General features: G+C 34.6%; 1 protein-coding gene across 6 annotated transcripts in view; it reads left to right on the top strand.

The window, feature by feature from the left end:
* ATP2C1 (ATPase secretory pathway Ca2+ transporting 1) overlaps positions 1 to 14,378 on the top strand; it is a 67,078-nt gene that overhangs the window by 33,647 nt on the left and 19,053 nt on the right. For all 6 annotated transcript variants that reach the window (XM_033052823.2, XM_033052849.2, XM_033052833.2 and 3 more), the window contains 11 exons: positions 561 to 677; positions 2,218 to 2,307; positions 5,003 to 5,038; positions 5,983 to 6,044; positions 6,382 to 6,490; positions 8,269 to 8,424; positions 8,970 to 9,038; positions 9,726 to 9,801; positions 10,277 to 10,343; positions 11,424 to 11,548; positions 12,794 to 12,891. In XM_033052823.2, coding sequence (XP_032908714.1) covers positions 561 to 677; positions 2,218 to 2,307; positions 5,003 to 5,038; positions 5,983 to 6,044; positions 6,382 to 6,490; positions 8,269 to 8,424; positions 8,970 to 9,038; positions 9,726 to 9,801; positions 10,277 to 10,343; positions 11,424 to 11,548; positions 12,794 to 12,891 — 1,005 coding nt within the window. The remainder of the gene's footprint in view (positions 1 to 560; positions 678 to 2,217; positions 2,308 to 5,002; positions 5,039 to 5,982; positions 6,045 to 6,381; positions 6,491 to 8,268; positions 8,425 to 8,969; positions 9,039 to 9,725; positions 9,802 to 10,276; positions 10,344 to 11,423; positions 11,549 to 12,793; positions 12,892 to 14,378) is intronic.

A 14,378-nucleotide genomic window follows, 5' to 3' on the forward strand; every position in this document is an offset into this window, starting at 1 on the left:
ATTAATGTTCTTAATTTATTTTGGTAACCTCTGTCATAAGTGGAAAAGCAGGACTGAGAAAGCTACTCATTGACAGATTTATGAACCATTCAATCTAGGTGAATTTTCATGATAGATGGTCTTTTTCATTTTCTGTATGCTTGACTGCTTGAGGAGTACACCTTGATAAATGTTGGTCATTGACAACTCGAGATTTTGAAGCTATTGCTGTCATTTGGCTGAGTCACTGAACTCATGACATAATCCTCAAGAGTCTGAAGGATGCCCACAGTTTGGTTTGTTGTAGAGCTTTTTGCAGGGAAGATCAGCAGTCATTTACAGATGTGAAGCAATTTCTGCTTCCATAGTTCTGTAAATTTTTGGTTGAATCCCCTAAATACTGTCAAACAGAGTTTTAAAGCAGTAGTTAGTTAGCTTTTATTGTATTACAAACATTAGTTCCAAGCTTGTCTTTCTGATGTTGCCCAAATTTGTATAATCTAAGGCTGTGTATTTGGTTGTGAGAATTTACACTAGCTTCTCAGTGTAATTGCTGCTTTATTCTTTGCATATTTTAATAGGCTAATCTTCAGAATGGCTTAAAAAACTGTGAAGTTTGTCATAGACGGGCATTTCATGGATGGAATGAATTTGATATTAGTGAAGATGAACCACTATGGAAAAAATATATATCACAGGTGAAGATTTTTCTCCTATCTACTTTTTAGTTTTAATACTTTTCAGTAGTTTTGCTCTTTGTTTTGTTTTGCTTAGATTTTGTGTACATGAACATATTTTGATAAAAGTGAGAAAAATCTAGTAGAGTAGGAAACTACAACTTGAAGAATTTATAATTTACCTATTGAAAAACCTTTTATTTGGGCATATACCTATAAACATCGTAGTGTTTTGATTATGATTTGTTCTTAAATATATGTTCATAGCTATCCAAAGGGTGCCATTCATGAATAGCCTGATGGCTAAAATAGCAGAATAAACTTCCCTGTAGACAAACTTGGTCCTGTACTGTACTAAGGTCAGAGAACAATGCATATGACCGTTGGTAAATATTTAAATGGAAAGTGAAATATTAATAACTTGATAGGAAATTTCAAAAAGTAGAACCACTGCCTTTGATCTGAGGGTGGAGGTGGGACCAGCCTTGATTCTGGTGTTGAGCAGAACTGGCAAGAGTGAAGTGTGAATTTGTTTCTTACCAGTGTGATACATCTCAAACACATATATACATATCTGATGTGAAAGTGTCACTACTTTCTCCCACCCCCCAACTATACAAGATATTTACACAGATGATTCTTCTAAAGAATTCATAATGTTAAACATTTTGGTCAGTCTTTGCTGCACCTTGGCTGTGCAGCAGTGCAACCCTGAAGTTGGACTCTGTGGTTGACTCTGTGTTCCTTGGGAGAGATTAAAAAGACATTCAATGCTCTGATGATGGTAATGGTGGGAGCACATCCCATCCTGGCTGTACTCTGGCAGTAATGTGTTATTTTCAAGTGTGTAGGGTCAATTACTCACATACATCAGAACACTTCTAAGGCATACTGTCCAGGCCTATTTTAGATGGGATTTATTAAGATTCCTACTTGCTTTGAGTGTGCTTATCAGATCTGCTTTTGGAATGTTCTTCAACTGAATTGTAGGAATGTTCTTTTTTTGTAGTGTTTCTCAAAAAAATCACCACGTTAGCAACCAACTGTCATAGAAGCAAGATCCTTTATTATTTTAGCCTTGAAAACAATCTGGAAAAAAGATAAAAGGAAAACTTTTATCTTGTAAAACAAGAAATCATGAATTGAAAGTTAAAAAGTATATTGCTACTGTAATAGTGATCAGTTGCTGGAACAGGATCAGTCTTTTATCTCAAAGACATTTTGAATGTATTTCAGGCTTCATTTTATATGTTTAACTATGGTATAAACAGTTGTAGGAGATTATTCTTTTTGCATTTAAAATGTGAATCAAGTAATGTAAGAAACATTTTCTTCCTGTTACATATTGAATACAATCTTTTCAAGGTCTTTGGTATTTAAAAGAAATCGCCTCAAGTAAGCATCTGAATTGTAGAGTTAGCTTTTCTTTGCACTGGTAGGTTGTAAATACTTTAATAATAGAATAATATGTTTCAAAAATAGATCTGGTGTGCTTTGAGGGATAGATGAAATGACCTTTCTGTCGAGAGTGTGGCTGAATTGCTCTTCTGTTTCATTTCAGTTTAAAAACCCCCTTATTATGCTTCTCCTGGCATCTGCAGTCATCAGTGTTGTAATGCATCAGTTTGATGATGCTGTCAGTATTACTGTGGTAAGCAACAAAAATTCTGTCTTGGTTGGGAGTACTTGGCAGTGTGTGACCACATGTGTGTTCAACATCATGAGAATGCCAGTGTGGGGTGGGATCACTTGGTTGCAGTTACCGAGTTTGATTTGTGTGTTTTCATTAAATCCATTTAGTTTGTGACTGGATTTTGGTTTTTTTTTCCTTTTCCTTGATTGGTAGCAGCAATACATATCAAAATACATCCAGGAACAATTTTGTGGCTGCTCCTTGCATCATTTCTATTGGTTAAAGTGCCTGTCTTTAGGCGTTTGTTCAGAAAAGCAATTTTTGTGTATTCTGTATAATTTTAGTATTAAATTATGCTTTAATTTCAAATTGGAGCAAACATAAACTTTCTGTGAATTTACTTGAAAGATGTAATCTTTTAAACATGAAGAAGTAAAATCTGGACTGTCTAGAAATTGCAGAAGAAAGAAGCTGAAATGATAAATTTTTGTGGAAGGTTGCTAGGTTGCTAAATGGGGTGCTAACCTAGTGAGCCAAATACAGTATTCATAACTGTTTGTCACTGCAGTTGGCACAGAACAGAGCTGTAATCCCTTTGACCTTTTAGGGGTGATAGGTGGTGACTGAAAATCATGATTTCTGTATTACTAGAGGCATGTTCTAGCTGGTTTGTTTTTTTTTTTTTTCTATTTTGTCATTCCTCTGCACTTTCTGTGTCGATTTTATATTTAGCTCAGGGTAACTGGAGGTTTGCTCCTAACCCCTCTAATTTTTTTATAAATAATAGTTGTCTTTGAAAGACAAACTATGTGGCCTCTAAAAGATAAAACTTGCAATTTTGAATTTGAGTGTAGTGTTAGTTTGGAATAGTTTGTTGTGCTCCTAAGTTGGATGTAGGTAAATTGTTGTGTTATGAAATATATTTAATTATTGTGGCTGAAAGTTGAATAATTTCATGTTTTTTCCCCTTGGTTAGTGCCCTTAATTCTATTTCTTAACCCTCTTGAGCAAGGCAATGAGAAAAAACCCAAAGTAATTAGTGTAAGAGAGCAGTAATTCCTCGTTCTTCATTACAGCCTGGGTAGAAATCTTTCAATAGCTTTGTGAACATTGGTAGAAGTATCTTAAAATATGGAGAAAGAGTGTGATTGAGTTACAGTTATCAGTTGTGGGTTTTGCCTAACTTGCACCATTTAGTCTTGTTATTATCAGTAATGCCCACTTTGTGACCAAGTGAATATTTGTTTTACTTCATTTTCAGATGATAGTGCAATTTTTCTATGAGTATACATTTGTGCTTAGAGCCTTGGCAACAAAACTTATTTGCTTTGAAAGCTCAGTGACATATATTACTTTTGGTGGCACTGCTCTCTTGAGCTGATTCTGCCATCCTTTCAGCTCTGCTGGTACAAATGTAAAACTTCTTGATCTGGACTGGGAACTGAAAAATAAAATAATTAAATACTTTCCATTTGGCTTCTTAATGCAAGCCATTACACACAGACACAAGCTGAGACACTGATGTGAGGCTAGGAATGCAAACTTTTTCAGATAGTGTGGTCTGTGGAATATAATATAGCCTCCAAAAAGTCATGCAACTGTGGTGGAAATATTCCATGGAAAGATGAAATATGTATATAGTTATTTCCTCTTATTTAATTGCTGAGGCTAATGCTACTATTGCAAGTCAGGATTTATGTGGGTTTGCTTAAGAGTTTTAAGAGCTTTTCACTTGCAAAATGGTAATATCTTGGTTATTTTTAGTACTTGTGTGTACTTGAAAGACTTAATTAATGGTTGTTTGTTGGGGTTCTGGAAGAAATCAGTGTAACAATTCAGCTTGGGTAACAAATTCAGTTATTGTAGCAAAACTCAATTTGAGAATGTATTGAAGGAGAGGGTGAGACTTGCTTTACAACAAATTGATCTTTGTTGTTTCCTGGAATAGATTTATTTCATTTGCTCACTTTCACATCACATGCTTAGAAGCCCTGTAATGTTTATGTTGAAGTGTTGCAACCAGAATTGTATGTGATAGAGGGGACTATGAAGGCTGCTCTTGAGGCCGTAGTACTTGGATTCTTCCTAATGAGCAGCATTTTTAGCATTCTTGTTTGGGATCTCTGACATCTTGTCTATTTGGATTTTGCCCAGTGTCCTGTTTCACTCTGAGGGTGCCTTGGGCAGAGTTTCTGAGGCTTATCCTCCTCTTGTTCTTGCTAGACTGTTTTATGGCTCCAGACTGGTTCTTCAGCTTGCTGCCTCTTATCTAGTCTTTCTGTTATCTGGGTATTTGAATGAAGCCACATCTGTGATACCCTGTAGCAATTAACACACCTTTGTTCTGGTCACAGAAAACACCAGTCAGTTTTTCTGTTTGTGTCATGGATCTCTTTCCATTGCTGTCTCTTACTCACTGTTTAGAAACAGGAAGCAGTTTTTCAAGTTTGCTATCTAGTTATCAATCTTTTTTAGTAAAAACAGGTTATTGCATTCTTGGACATCACTGAAGCAGGTGCAAATAGATAGTGGCATTGCTTTTATGACAGACCCAAGAGATACTGAATGATTTTGAGCACGAGAAAATCAATTTGTTTCCAAATCATCTAGTTAATACGTAGTAACAACTATGACTCAGCAAAACCAAGTATGATTGCTTACTTTCGTGGTCATTTGGAATACCTTTATCTCAACCACTTCTGTTCTCTTGCAGGCAATAGTCATTGTTGTTACAGTTGCCTTCGTTCAGGTGAGACAGCTGTTGTCCAAATAAGATCATTGCCTTTATGTAAATTTTTACTCAGAAGACTGAAGTATTTGTCTTGGTGCATTGCACTGTGAATGGTTGAGTAAAGTGCTTTCATCGAAGTCTTTGCCTCGTCTAAAGTGCACGATTTGTCCTGCTTTAACCATGTTGACATTTATGCACCTGTATCAGTATTATACTCCTATAATATATCAGTGTATGTATATGATATTATATATCATATAATATTATATCAGTATTATACTCAACAATGGGAGTTCTTGGTAAGGAAGCCTGTAACAAACAGTGTAGAAGTACTTAAACATCTAATTTCATAGAAAAGATTTTGAAAATTTAATTATTGCTTTAATTTTGTGCAGAAGTGGAAAAAAAAGATTGTTTTTGTTTCCCAGTCATAAAAAAGTTGTTTTCATTCTGTAAATGCACAGCTTTAGTCAGGGTGTGCCTAAACCAGAATTGCTTTGTTTGTGTTTTTTATCTTTAATTACCTTAATTTTGTAACCTGTTTATCAAGTTAAAGATGAGCTGTGTTACCTTGGTTCTTCTGGGGCTAAGAGCATGAACACAGTATTTTTGGTACTATTTGTTAAACTGTAGCATTCAATTATATGTCTGATGCCTGAGTTTAGAAGCATTTTAACAAGTATTACAAGGACCTGAAGATAATGAAGGAAAATGTCAAGGACCTCTGCTGTTTTTTCAGAAGAAATGCATGTAGGCAAATCTGTAAATTTTTCAGTGTTTGGATCATATTTATTTTTTAACCTATCTAACAAAATTGTTGAAAGTCATCTCTTATCTGTTTGGAATATTACTTAATACAACTTTTTTAATGAAATAAATTTCAGTAGCTGAATTTTATGTTGTGTAAGTTTTCCCTGTTTAAAACCACAATCTGCTTTATTTTTTAAAAAATGTCTCTGCAGGAGTACAGATCAGAAAAATCTCTCGAAGAGCTTAGTAAACTAGTGCCTCCGGAATGCCATTGGTATGTAATTTTGTCCTTTGAATCCTAAGTAAATCATAAGAAATTTAATCTGAAGTGACTAAATGGGAAAGGTTTTGCTGAACTTAGTTCCTGTGTATCAAGTTCTTATGCTGACACAGAACACACTTTGCTTTTGCTCATTTTAAAAGTTGTTTTATGAGCCTAAAAAACTATACTGTGTGGTTGCCTCTCTAAACCCTTTGAATGATGTTACTGATATCTAAGCTCTGAGAAACAAGCAGCAAATTAGAAATATTTTGCTGAAATGTGTAGCATTGCAATGTGCAATCAGCCAAAATGCCAGAGAAGTCATTCTTACTGCTCTTTGTGCCTACAGTGTGCGAGAAGGTCGGGTGGAACACACGCTTGCAAGAGATTTAGTGCCAGGTGATACAGTCTGCCTGTCAGTGGGAGATAGAGTTCCAGCTGATCTACGATTATTTGAGGTATATTCCTAACTTGGATTTAGTATTTGATAACTTTACTTTCTGTGGGACAGAGGGGAAGGGAAGATAACCACTGAGTACTGAAGTGCAGTGCTCTTTCTTGTTTGGAGTTCACAACTATCTTGATAAAAAAATTGAAGTAGTTACTTTCCAAATGTCACATACATTCTTAACCAATGTATTTAGTTTCTTACTGTAGGACAGGAGAAGAAAGAATTTTTCAATTTTATGTGCAATGTACACAAAATTATTGAAAATACTAATTTTTTCCCCCTCAATGTTAAACATGTTGTGAAAACATTGTTTTCAGTCTGAATGCTAAAATATTTTGGCATCTGGTTGAAGGTGGTTTTCACTCCTTATTTGCATTGAATTTTAAGGTGTAGTTCCACTGTTCTCCAATAGTGAAATGTCAGAAAAACTTGTGAAATTGTGCTGATGTAATCTTTTCTCTCTGATGCTTTTTCATTAGTGTGTGTTGTTATATCTTCTAGTTTACTAAATACTTGATTTGTGGTATTAGCACTACTGGAAGTGCTTGAGTGGAAGCAATTGCACTATACCAGTACTTGAATATTATCTTAAAATGAAGTGGAATGTGTGTATATATATTCATCTGTCATATTTTGGTTTTAGTTGAATAATGTTATTTTTCTATTAGATTGGGCATCCTCAGTTTGCTCAGTATCTGGGCTATCTATCCTGTTAGTGTCTGGATATAAAAATCCACAAAATAAAGAAATACAAAAATCTGTATGTCCAGGTTATCCACCGTTGATAGTTAATTAATCAGTGTTTATTTCATAGACAAATTTTAAATTAACTAGTTTTTTGACAAATTTGTTTGGATTGTATTGTTAGCCCCAGTGGTGTAGTTGGTACTTGAATGGGTTTATTTTTTATGACTGCAAACACACTGCTTCCCTTGGCAATTGTGTAGTCCCTGCATTGTTATGAAACTGCTGTTGCTGCAGCACCTACTTTCTTGCTTAGAGCTGATACCATGCTATGATAGCAGCATGCCTCTTGCAAAGGAAAACAGAAATGGAATTAGAAGTTTCTCAGCTGTCTGCAACCTTTCCCTAGATGAGATTTTCCATTGTAAACTACTCTTGCACATAATTTGAAAATAAATGCATGTCATCTTATTTTCCTCTTGTGTCTACTGGGCATTGCTACAGGGTGGTGGGTTTTAAAAAGAAATTATATGGAGATCATCTTTTCAGAGAAAGTACTAGATTTGTTCTTCATATTCTCATTGATGCTGTCCTAGAAAACAGTAGAAGTGGTAACTAGGCACTATTTGCTTTGGAAAGGCATTTGTGTAAGTGAAAACTTTTCTTCACTGGTCTGATTTTTTGGGGACAATCTTGATTTTCAAATGAATATGCAGGTATTTTCTGGCCTAGGTTTTTTGTGTTTTATGAGTGGTCCATCAAGTTTTCTGATCATCTTCTCTAAAGCCAGTGTATTGAATCAATAACTAACATACCAATAAAGTGTAGACTTGAAACACAATTCCTTTTGGTAGTGGTGATAAATATTTCAGAACTCATGGCTAAATTGGAACAGTAGCAAAGTGGCTTCTTTGTCTTCTATCTTTGGTGACAGTTTTGTAGGAGTGATTGTTGCTTTGATGATCCTTAAAATATTGACATGTCTCTGTATTTTATGAATAAATTGGTTGTATTTTAATGGCCAAAATTGTGAAACTTACCTTTACACTTCCAAATGCTTACAAAATATTGTCATGCTTTTTACGCATTTTGTTTTCAAAGGCTGTGGACCTTTCTATTGATGAATCCAGTCTCACAGGTGAGACAGCTCCTTGCTCTAAATCTACAGCTCCTCAACCAGCAGCAACCAATGGAGACCTTACTTCTAGGAGCAATATTGCTTTCATGGGGACATTGGTCAGATGTGGAAAAGCAAAGGTAAAATCATTATGGAGAGAGAAGAATATGTTTCATGTTTCAATTATTTGAAGAAACTTCTTACTTTAAAAGTTTACCTCCCAGTGATTAGTGTGATACTTTGCAGAGCTTTTCTCACTGGTGCTTTTTCATGCACTAGTTAATTAAGAAAACTATGGCCATGAGAGCTTAAGTTCATAGGGTGCAGGTGATGTCAAACTCCTCTGTCTAGGTGTTTTGCTTCTAGAGGTACACTCATGTGTTTGAAAATGTGTAACAGAAAATATGATTCTGGCTAATGTTAGGTGTTACCAGTTTGAGTTTTGCTACTGGTAGGTAGTAAGTGCTTCAACGGTGCACAGAAAAGCAATTTGTTTCACTGAGGCAAAAGTTTTTTAGGAAAAATTCGTACTTGTGGCAAAAACTACTTTTGTAAACAGAGTTAAAAATTGTATTGGGCTAAATGGCATTTCCCCAGGATTGGAGTCAAATCTGTCAGTAACAAACACTAGCATTAAAACTTCAGATTTGATCTGGCTTTATGGTTTTTTTTGGTTTTTTTTCAGGGGATAGTTATTGGAACAGGAGAAAACTCTGAATTTGGGGAAGTTTTCAAAATGATGCAAGCAGAAGAGGTAAGAGAAGATATTTAGAAGCAAAGACATAGTTTGAAAGTGTGTATTTCATTCATTAAAACTTTGAATTTATTCCATAGGAACTTAGTTAAACATGCATTGCTTTCAGTATTTTCCTTTCCTCTTAGCTCATGGACATGAAAGTAGTAATTTAATGCAGTGCAACAAAATATCAGTAGCTGACCTAAAGATACTAACTGTGAAAATAATACTCTGAACCTGTCTAAATATTTACATAACTTTGTTTTGCTGAATTGAATTTTCTGTAGATGATTAAAAGCATTCCTTCTGAGATATAACTGACCTTCCAGAGCTCTAATGCCTCTGTTTTGAAAATCAGTTTTATTCTTGCTACCAAGAGTTTTTTGGTCTTGAAGGAAGTGGTGGCTTATAGCTGGCATGAGATTTTGGTTTTTTAAGGAAATTTTTGATAAGACCTCTTACATTAGATTTATTGTAGATATCACAAAGCCCTAGAAGAGCATTTCTAATAAATATTTCATTTCCTTGAAGTATTTTTGAATCTCACTGAATTCTGTGAAAGAACAGTCTGTTTTCCTGAAGTAAATATATGGACATATAGGGTATAACTGCATCTTATTCACTGACTGTCTTGAATTTTGCATCTGTGAAGTAAAATCTGATGCAGTCCATTTGTTAACTGCTGCATGTTTGCCGTTTATCAAGGCTCCAAAGACACCTCTGCAGAAGAGCATGGATCTCTTGGGAAAACAGCTTTCCTTGTATTCCTTTGGTATAATAGGTAAGATAATAATTGCAAAAGATTATCTAATAACCTGGGAAATGGAAGACTAAATCTCTAAAAATCTTTTGGCTCTTGATTTCATTGGTCACTTTGAGTTCATGTCACTAGTCATCTGAAAATTGCATAATGTGACATAGCTCTAATCATGAGGGTGTTTACTTGCTTCTTCCTCCAAATGTACTTTACTGACTTTTTGTCCTCCAAATACTTCCTTTTAAATTGCAATGTAGTTAGATCTGATTCAAAGTGTGCATAAGTTAGTACCTCACTTAGAGATATGACTGGGCAACTTGACTGGCTGATATTTTCTTAATCTTTTCCATACTAATGGAATTGTGACAGTGAAATAAATAATGAATTTTTATAGGTAGCACAATGGTAAGCTTTGTTCTGGTTATTTGAATTTTTCTCATCCCCATGAGGCCACAGTACATGCTGGTTTTACATTTATCCCCTTGACTTTTCTTTGTAGGAGTTATTATGCTAGTTGGCTGGTTGCAAGGAAAGCATATCCTTGATATGTTCACAATTGGTGTGAGGTAAGATTTATGTTTTGAAATAATGTAGATCATGCATTATAGCAAGTGTTTGAAAGCTAGTGATCTATTTTACAATATGTTTGCATACACTGCTATTAACTTCATGTAAGTAATTAAAAATGAAAATAGAAAAGGAAATTCATATATATTTTTAATGATGCAGTGTGTTCCTATCAGTCTCTTAAACTTTACATTTATATGGTGATTTCTGAGTGTTTTGTGGAATGTCTGCAAACAGGCAATAGAGTTGTATAGTTTGAATTTTTGTTGCTGAGTAAATAAAGTAGCTGTAATTATACAAGGCGTATGAGAAAACTAAGTTATTTGCTTTGTGTCATGTAGTTCAATGACTCATCTTCTATTATATTATGCAAACTTAATCCCACTGTGTTTGCTGAGAACACCACTGAATTTAGATGGTCTAACTCCATACTCCTAGAAAAATTGTTGGGCTGCTGATTGCATGGGCAGTGCATAAGGCAGAAAGGTTTCTTTAAGTGACAGGATCAGACTCTGAAGAATTACACGTTTGTGGAGGGGAGAAAAGAAATCCAGGAACTGCATCTTTGAACATTGCCTAATGAAGTGTGATCTTGTTTATATTGTCATCAAGTTTTTTATTTGTTTTTAAAATGACCTTCAAGGCCATTCCCTCACTTAATTTGCTGCCACATCATGATCTGGCAGTCGCAATTGTGAATCAGTGGTGGCATTTTCCAGTTCTGTTAAGTGCTGACTACACTTATTCTTCACAATCTGGGCTGCTTTGCACAACCTAATTAGTGTTTTGTGTAGGCAAAACAGATGTACAATTGATTTCTCCCTCTCCCCTAGATTTCTTCATACTTTTGCATAAATAATGAATAGAAATGATCTAATTTATTTCATTTGTTGCTGTCTCCAGCAGGTTTCTTATAATGAATGCTATATAGCTAGAATCACATGGCAACTCCTTCCTTTCTGTTTTAACCTCAGTGACCAGTCATCTACAGAACCAATGTTCTGAACTGTAAATTCATCACTACTGTGTATTCCTGTATGACATTTGAAAATAGGTGTGTGTATTTACTTTCATTGCAGTTTGGCTGTAGCTGCAATCCCTGAAGGACTCCCAATTGTGGTAACAGTGACACTGGCCCTTGGTGTGATGAGAATGGTGAAGAAACGGGCTATTGTAAAAAAGCTGCCTATTGTTGAAACTTTAGGTACGAGTAGACTAACTTAATAGTGTTTTTGATATAAACATTAGGAAGTACTAATGACTTTGAGGAAAACAAAACAGGTATTCTTATTTTGCTAGCAGTGTGTTGGCATCTTTAAAACATTCCTGAATTGAATGTGTGTTACACTGGAGCAATTCAGGGAAATGTTTCTGTGGGACTTCTAACTACTTTTTTTGAACTGAAATAAATAATTTGCCAGTTAATAGCATGCCATGCTAGCAATACTAAACTGTTTGCTGTAAGATGTTCTTGTTAAATAAGACCTGTAAAATATTTCTGAAATTTTAACTTTTTGATGTAAATTCAGGAGTGATATTGACGGTTGAAAACAAATCTGTATTTAAATATTAGAAAAAGCTTTATAATCATAATGCATCTTCCTGATATTGTGATGCTCATATTAGAATGTAAAATCATTTAAAGACTTTAAAGCTCAAAGAAGTTCTGTATGCCTGTTGAGTTATAAAACATGTAAAGCACAGAACATGGAAAAGAAATACTAAGTTAAGTAATTCTACTGCGTCTGAATTCCTTCTTGCAATTTGAAGATCGGGAAATTTTTTTTTTCCAATGCCTCTAGTAGGGATAATGCCTCATTAGTGTTGCAAGGTTTTTTGTTGCTTGTGCAGTTTCTGCTATCATGTCCAGAAATGTCAAGATGCTGCAACACTCTCAGTATCTCCATTCCAAAGTTAAAAAGGCGTATACAAATCTCACATTTTTGTAATTTTTTCAAGCTTATTAAAATTTGCTTGAATTGCAGGCTTATTAGTAAGTCACACTTGTGACTTACTAGTGTAACACTTGTGTGACACATAGTATGGTTAGTGTTAAATACATGTTGTACTTTTTAATAAAGAAGAATGACTTCTGTAAAGCAGGCTCTTAGGTTTTTTTCCTCACCAGGAATCACAACTGAGATTTCATAATGTATCTTGAGATACAACAGAATAAAATAAAGGAGAGGTAGTGAGTGGGCACATTTTGTGTAAATTGTGATTTGGGATTTAAATTAATTTGGAAGGTTTTTTATTTTTTGGAAACTCTCAAAGAACCTTGTACAATTATTCATTAGTCGTTGAAAATTTGCTGTCTCTCACTTGTTCTTATTCACAGACAGCTGCAATATCTCTAGAAATTTGCTCAGCTTGCATACTTTTGTCTTTGTTAGTTACTCAGATTGTTCTAAACAAGAATTGTCTTATGAATGTTAATTTGTTATTTCAGGTTGTTGCAATGTCATTTGTTCAGACAAAACTGGAACTCTGACAAAGAATGAGATGACTGTTACCCATATTTTTACTTCTGATGGACAGCATGCAGAGGTATGTAGTGTGCCACTTAGACTTGAATTTGCCTTTTTATTTTGATGTATGTATCAGCTATAACATCCTGGACTATACTGCAGGTAAATCATCAGTTAAGAAAACATAAATTTGTTGTACTAAGCTCCTGTCCCTCAGTTCATTTAGTATGTAGCTTTTCAGCTGTGCTATCCAAGCCTTCTCTGGTTACAAAAGCATGTTTTTATATATATATTTACATATATATAAAAAATTATACATATTTATATATTTTTTAAACATATGTTAAGTTCTTCTAACTTTTGGTGACTGTGGGTCACACACAGTAAGAGACAGTAAGATACATGGACAAGTTGAGAGATTGTTTTTCTTCAGTACACAAAGTTGAGGCTATTTTGTTGTTTCAGGTACAAAGAAAACCCCCTAAAATTTACATATTCCAAACATTTAAAGTGGAGATATCCAACTTTTTGCCTAAAAACCAGTTTATTTTGTGAACTGTTCATAGTGAATATCCAATGGCTTTCTTGATTTTTTATAATGGATGGACTTGCAAGTAGGAGCAGGACATGAAACAGTGATTGTCGAGATTAGGGAGTTACTGGAAAGACTGATGGTATAAATCCACAAAAGAGAAGCAAAAGCAGCAGGAATGGAAAAGCAGTGAGGTGTGGAACTGGATGCGGGTTCATAGGAATGTTTTAATTAAGTTCTTAAATTCTCAAACTCCTTGATCAGGGTTTTATTTCCACAATAGAGTTAGTAGATGGTCTTGGAATTTTATTCTGTAAGAAAAAACCTGACATTTATTCACATTGTTTCCTATTAATTGCCTATATTTTGTTGAATATCCTGATACTTGATTTTTTATTGCTAAAAGTTTATATGAATACTGCTATTAGCACAGTTTCATCTGGGTCAAATCAGCTCCTTTTTCCTAATGGGAAGAGAACTTAAAATGGCTGTAAAATGCCTAATGCTGTAGATATGAGGACTTTTTTAGGATCCTGGTAGGATGTCTGATTTCATACAATTTTACTGGTTTTAACACCTTTCTGAGGTCTAAACTGAGAGACTGTTCAACTGTTTCTTTTTTTTTCTTTTAATAACTTGATGGAAGTAGGACTCTGCTCTGTAATAACATTCCCCTGCAGGGGGATATGCATTATTAATAAGGATAAAGACAAATAGGAGGAAAAAGTTAGAAAGCAAAGGAAAGAAGAAAAAAGAAAGCATGCCTAATACTATATGGAAATAACATACACTACATTTATTTATGCTAAGGATAGATTGATACTGTTTAAAGAAATGACAGTAATTTCATGATTATAAGCCGCACTGAGTATAAGCCGCACTTCTGGCTTTCAGCAACTTTTTGGTTTTTTGTCCATACATAAGCCGCACCTGATTATAAGCCGCATGTTACAATACAGAGTGTGATAAAAGGTATCTGTTCTATCACCATCTGTTGAGGGTGGGGACAGTGATCCTTATCTCAATGGCAGATA

The sequence above is a fragment of the Catharus ustulatus genome, chromosome 1 (genome assembly GCF_009819885.2).
Source record: "Catharus ustulatus isolate bCatUst1 chromosome 1, bCatUst1.pri.v2, whole genome shotgun sequence".
In the NCBI taxonomy this organism is placed as follows: Eukaryota; Metazoa; Chordata; class Aves; order Passeriformes; family Turdidae; genus Catharus; species Catharus ustulatus.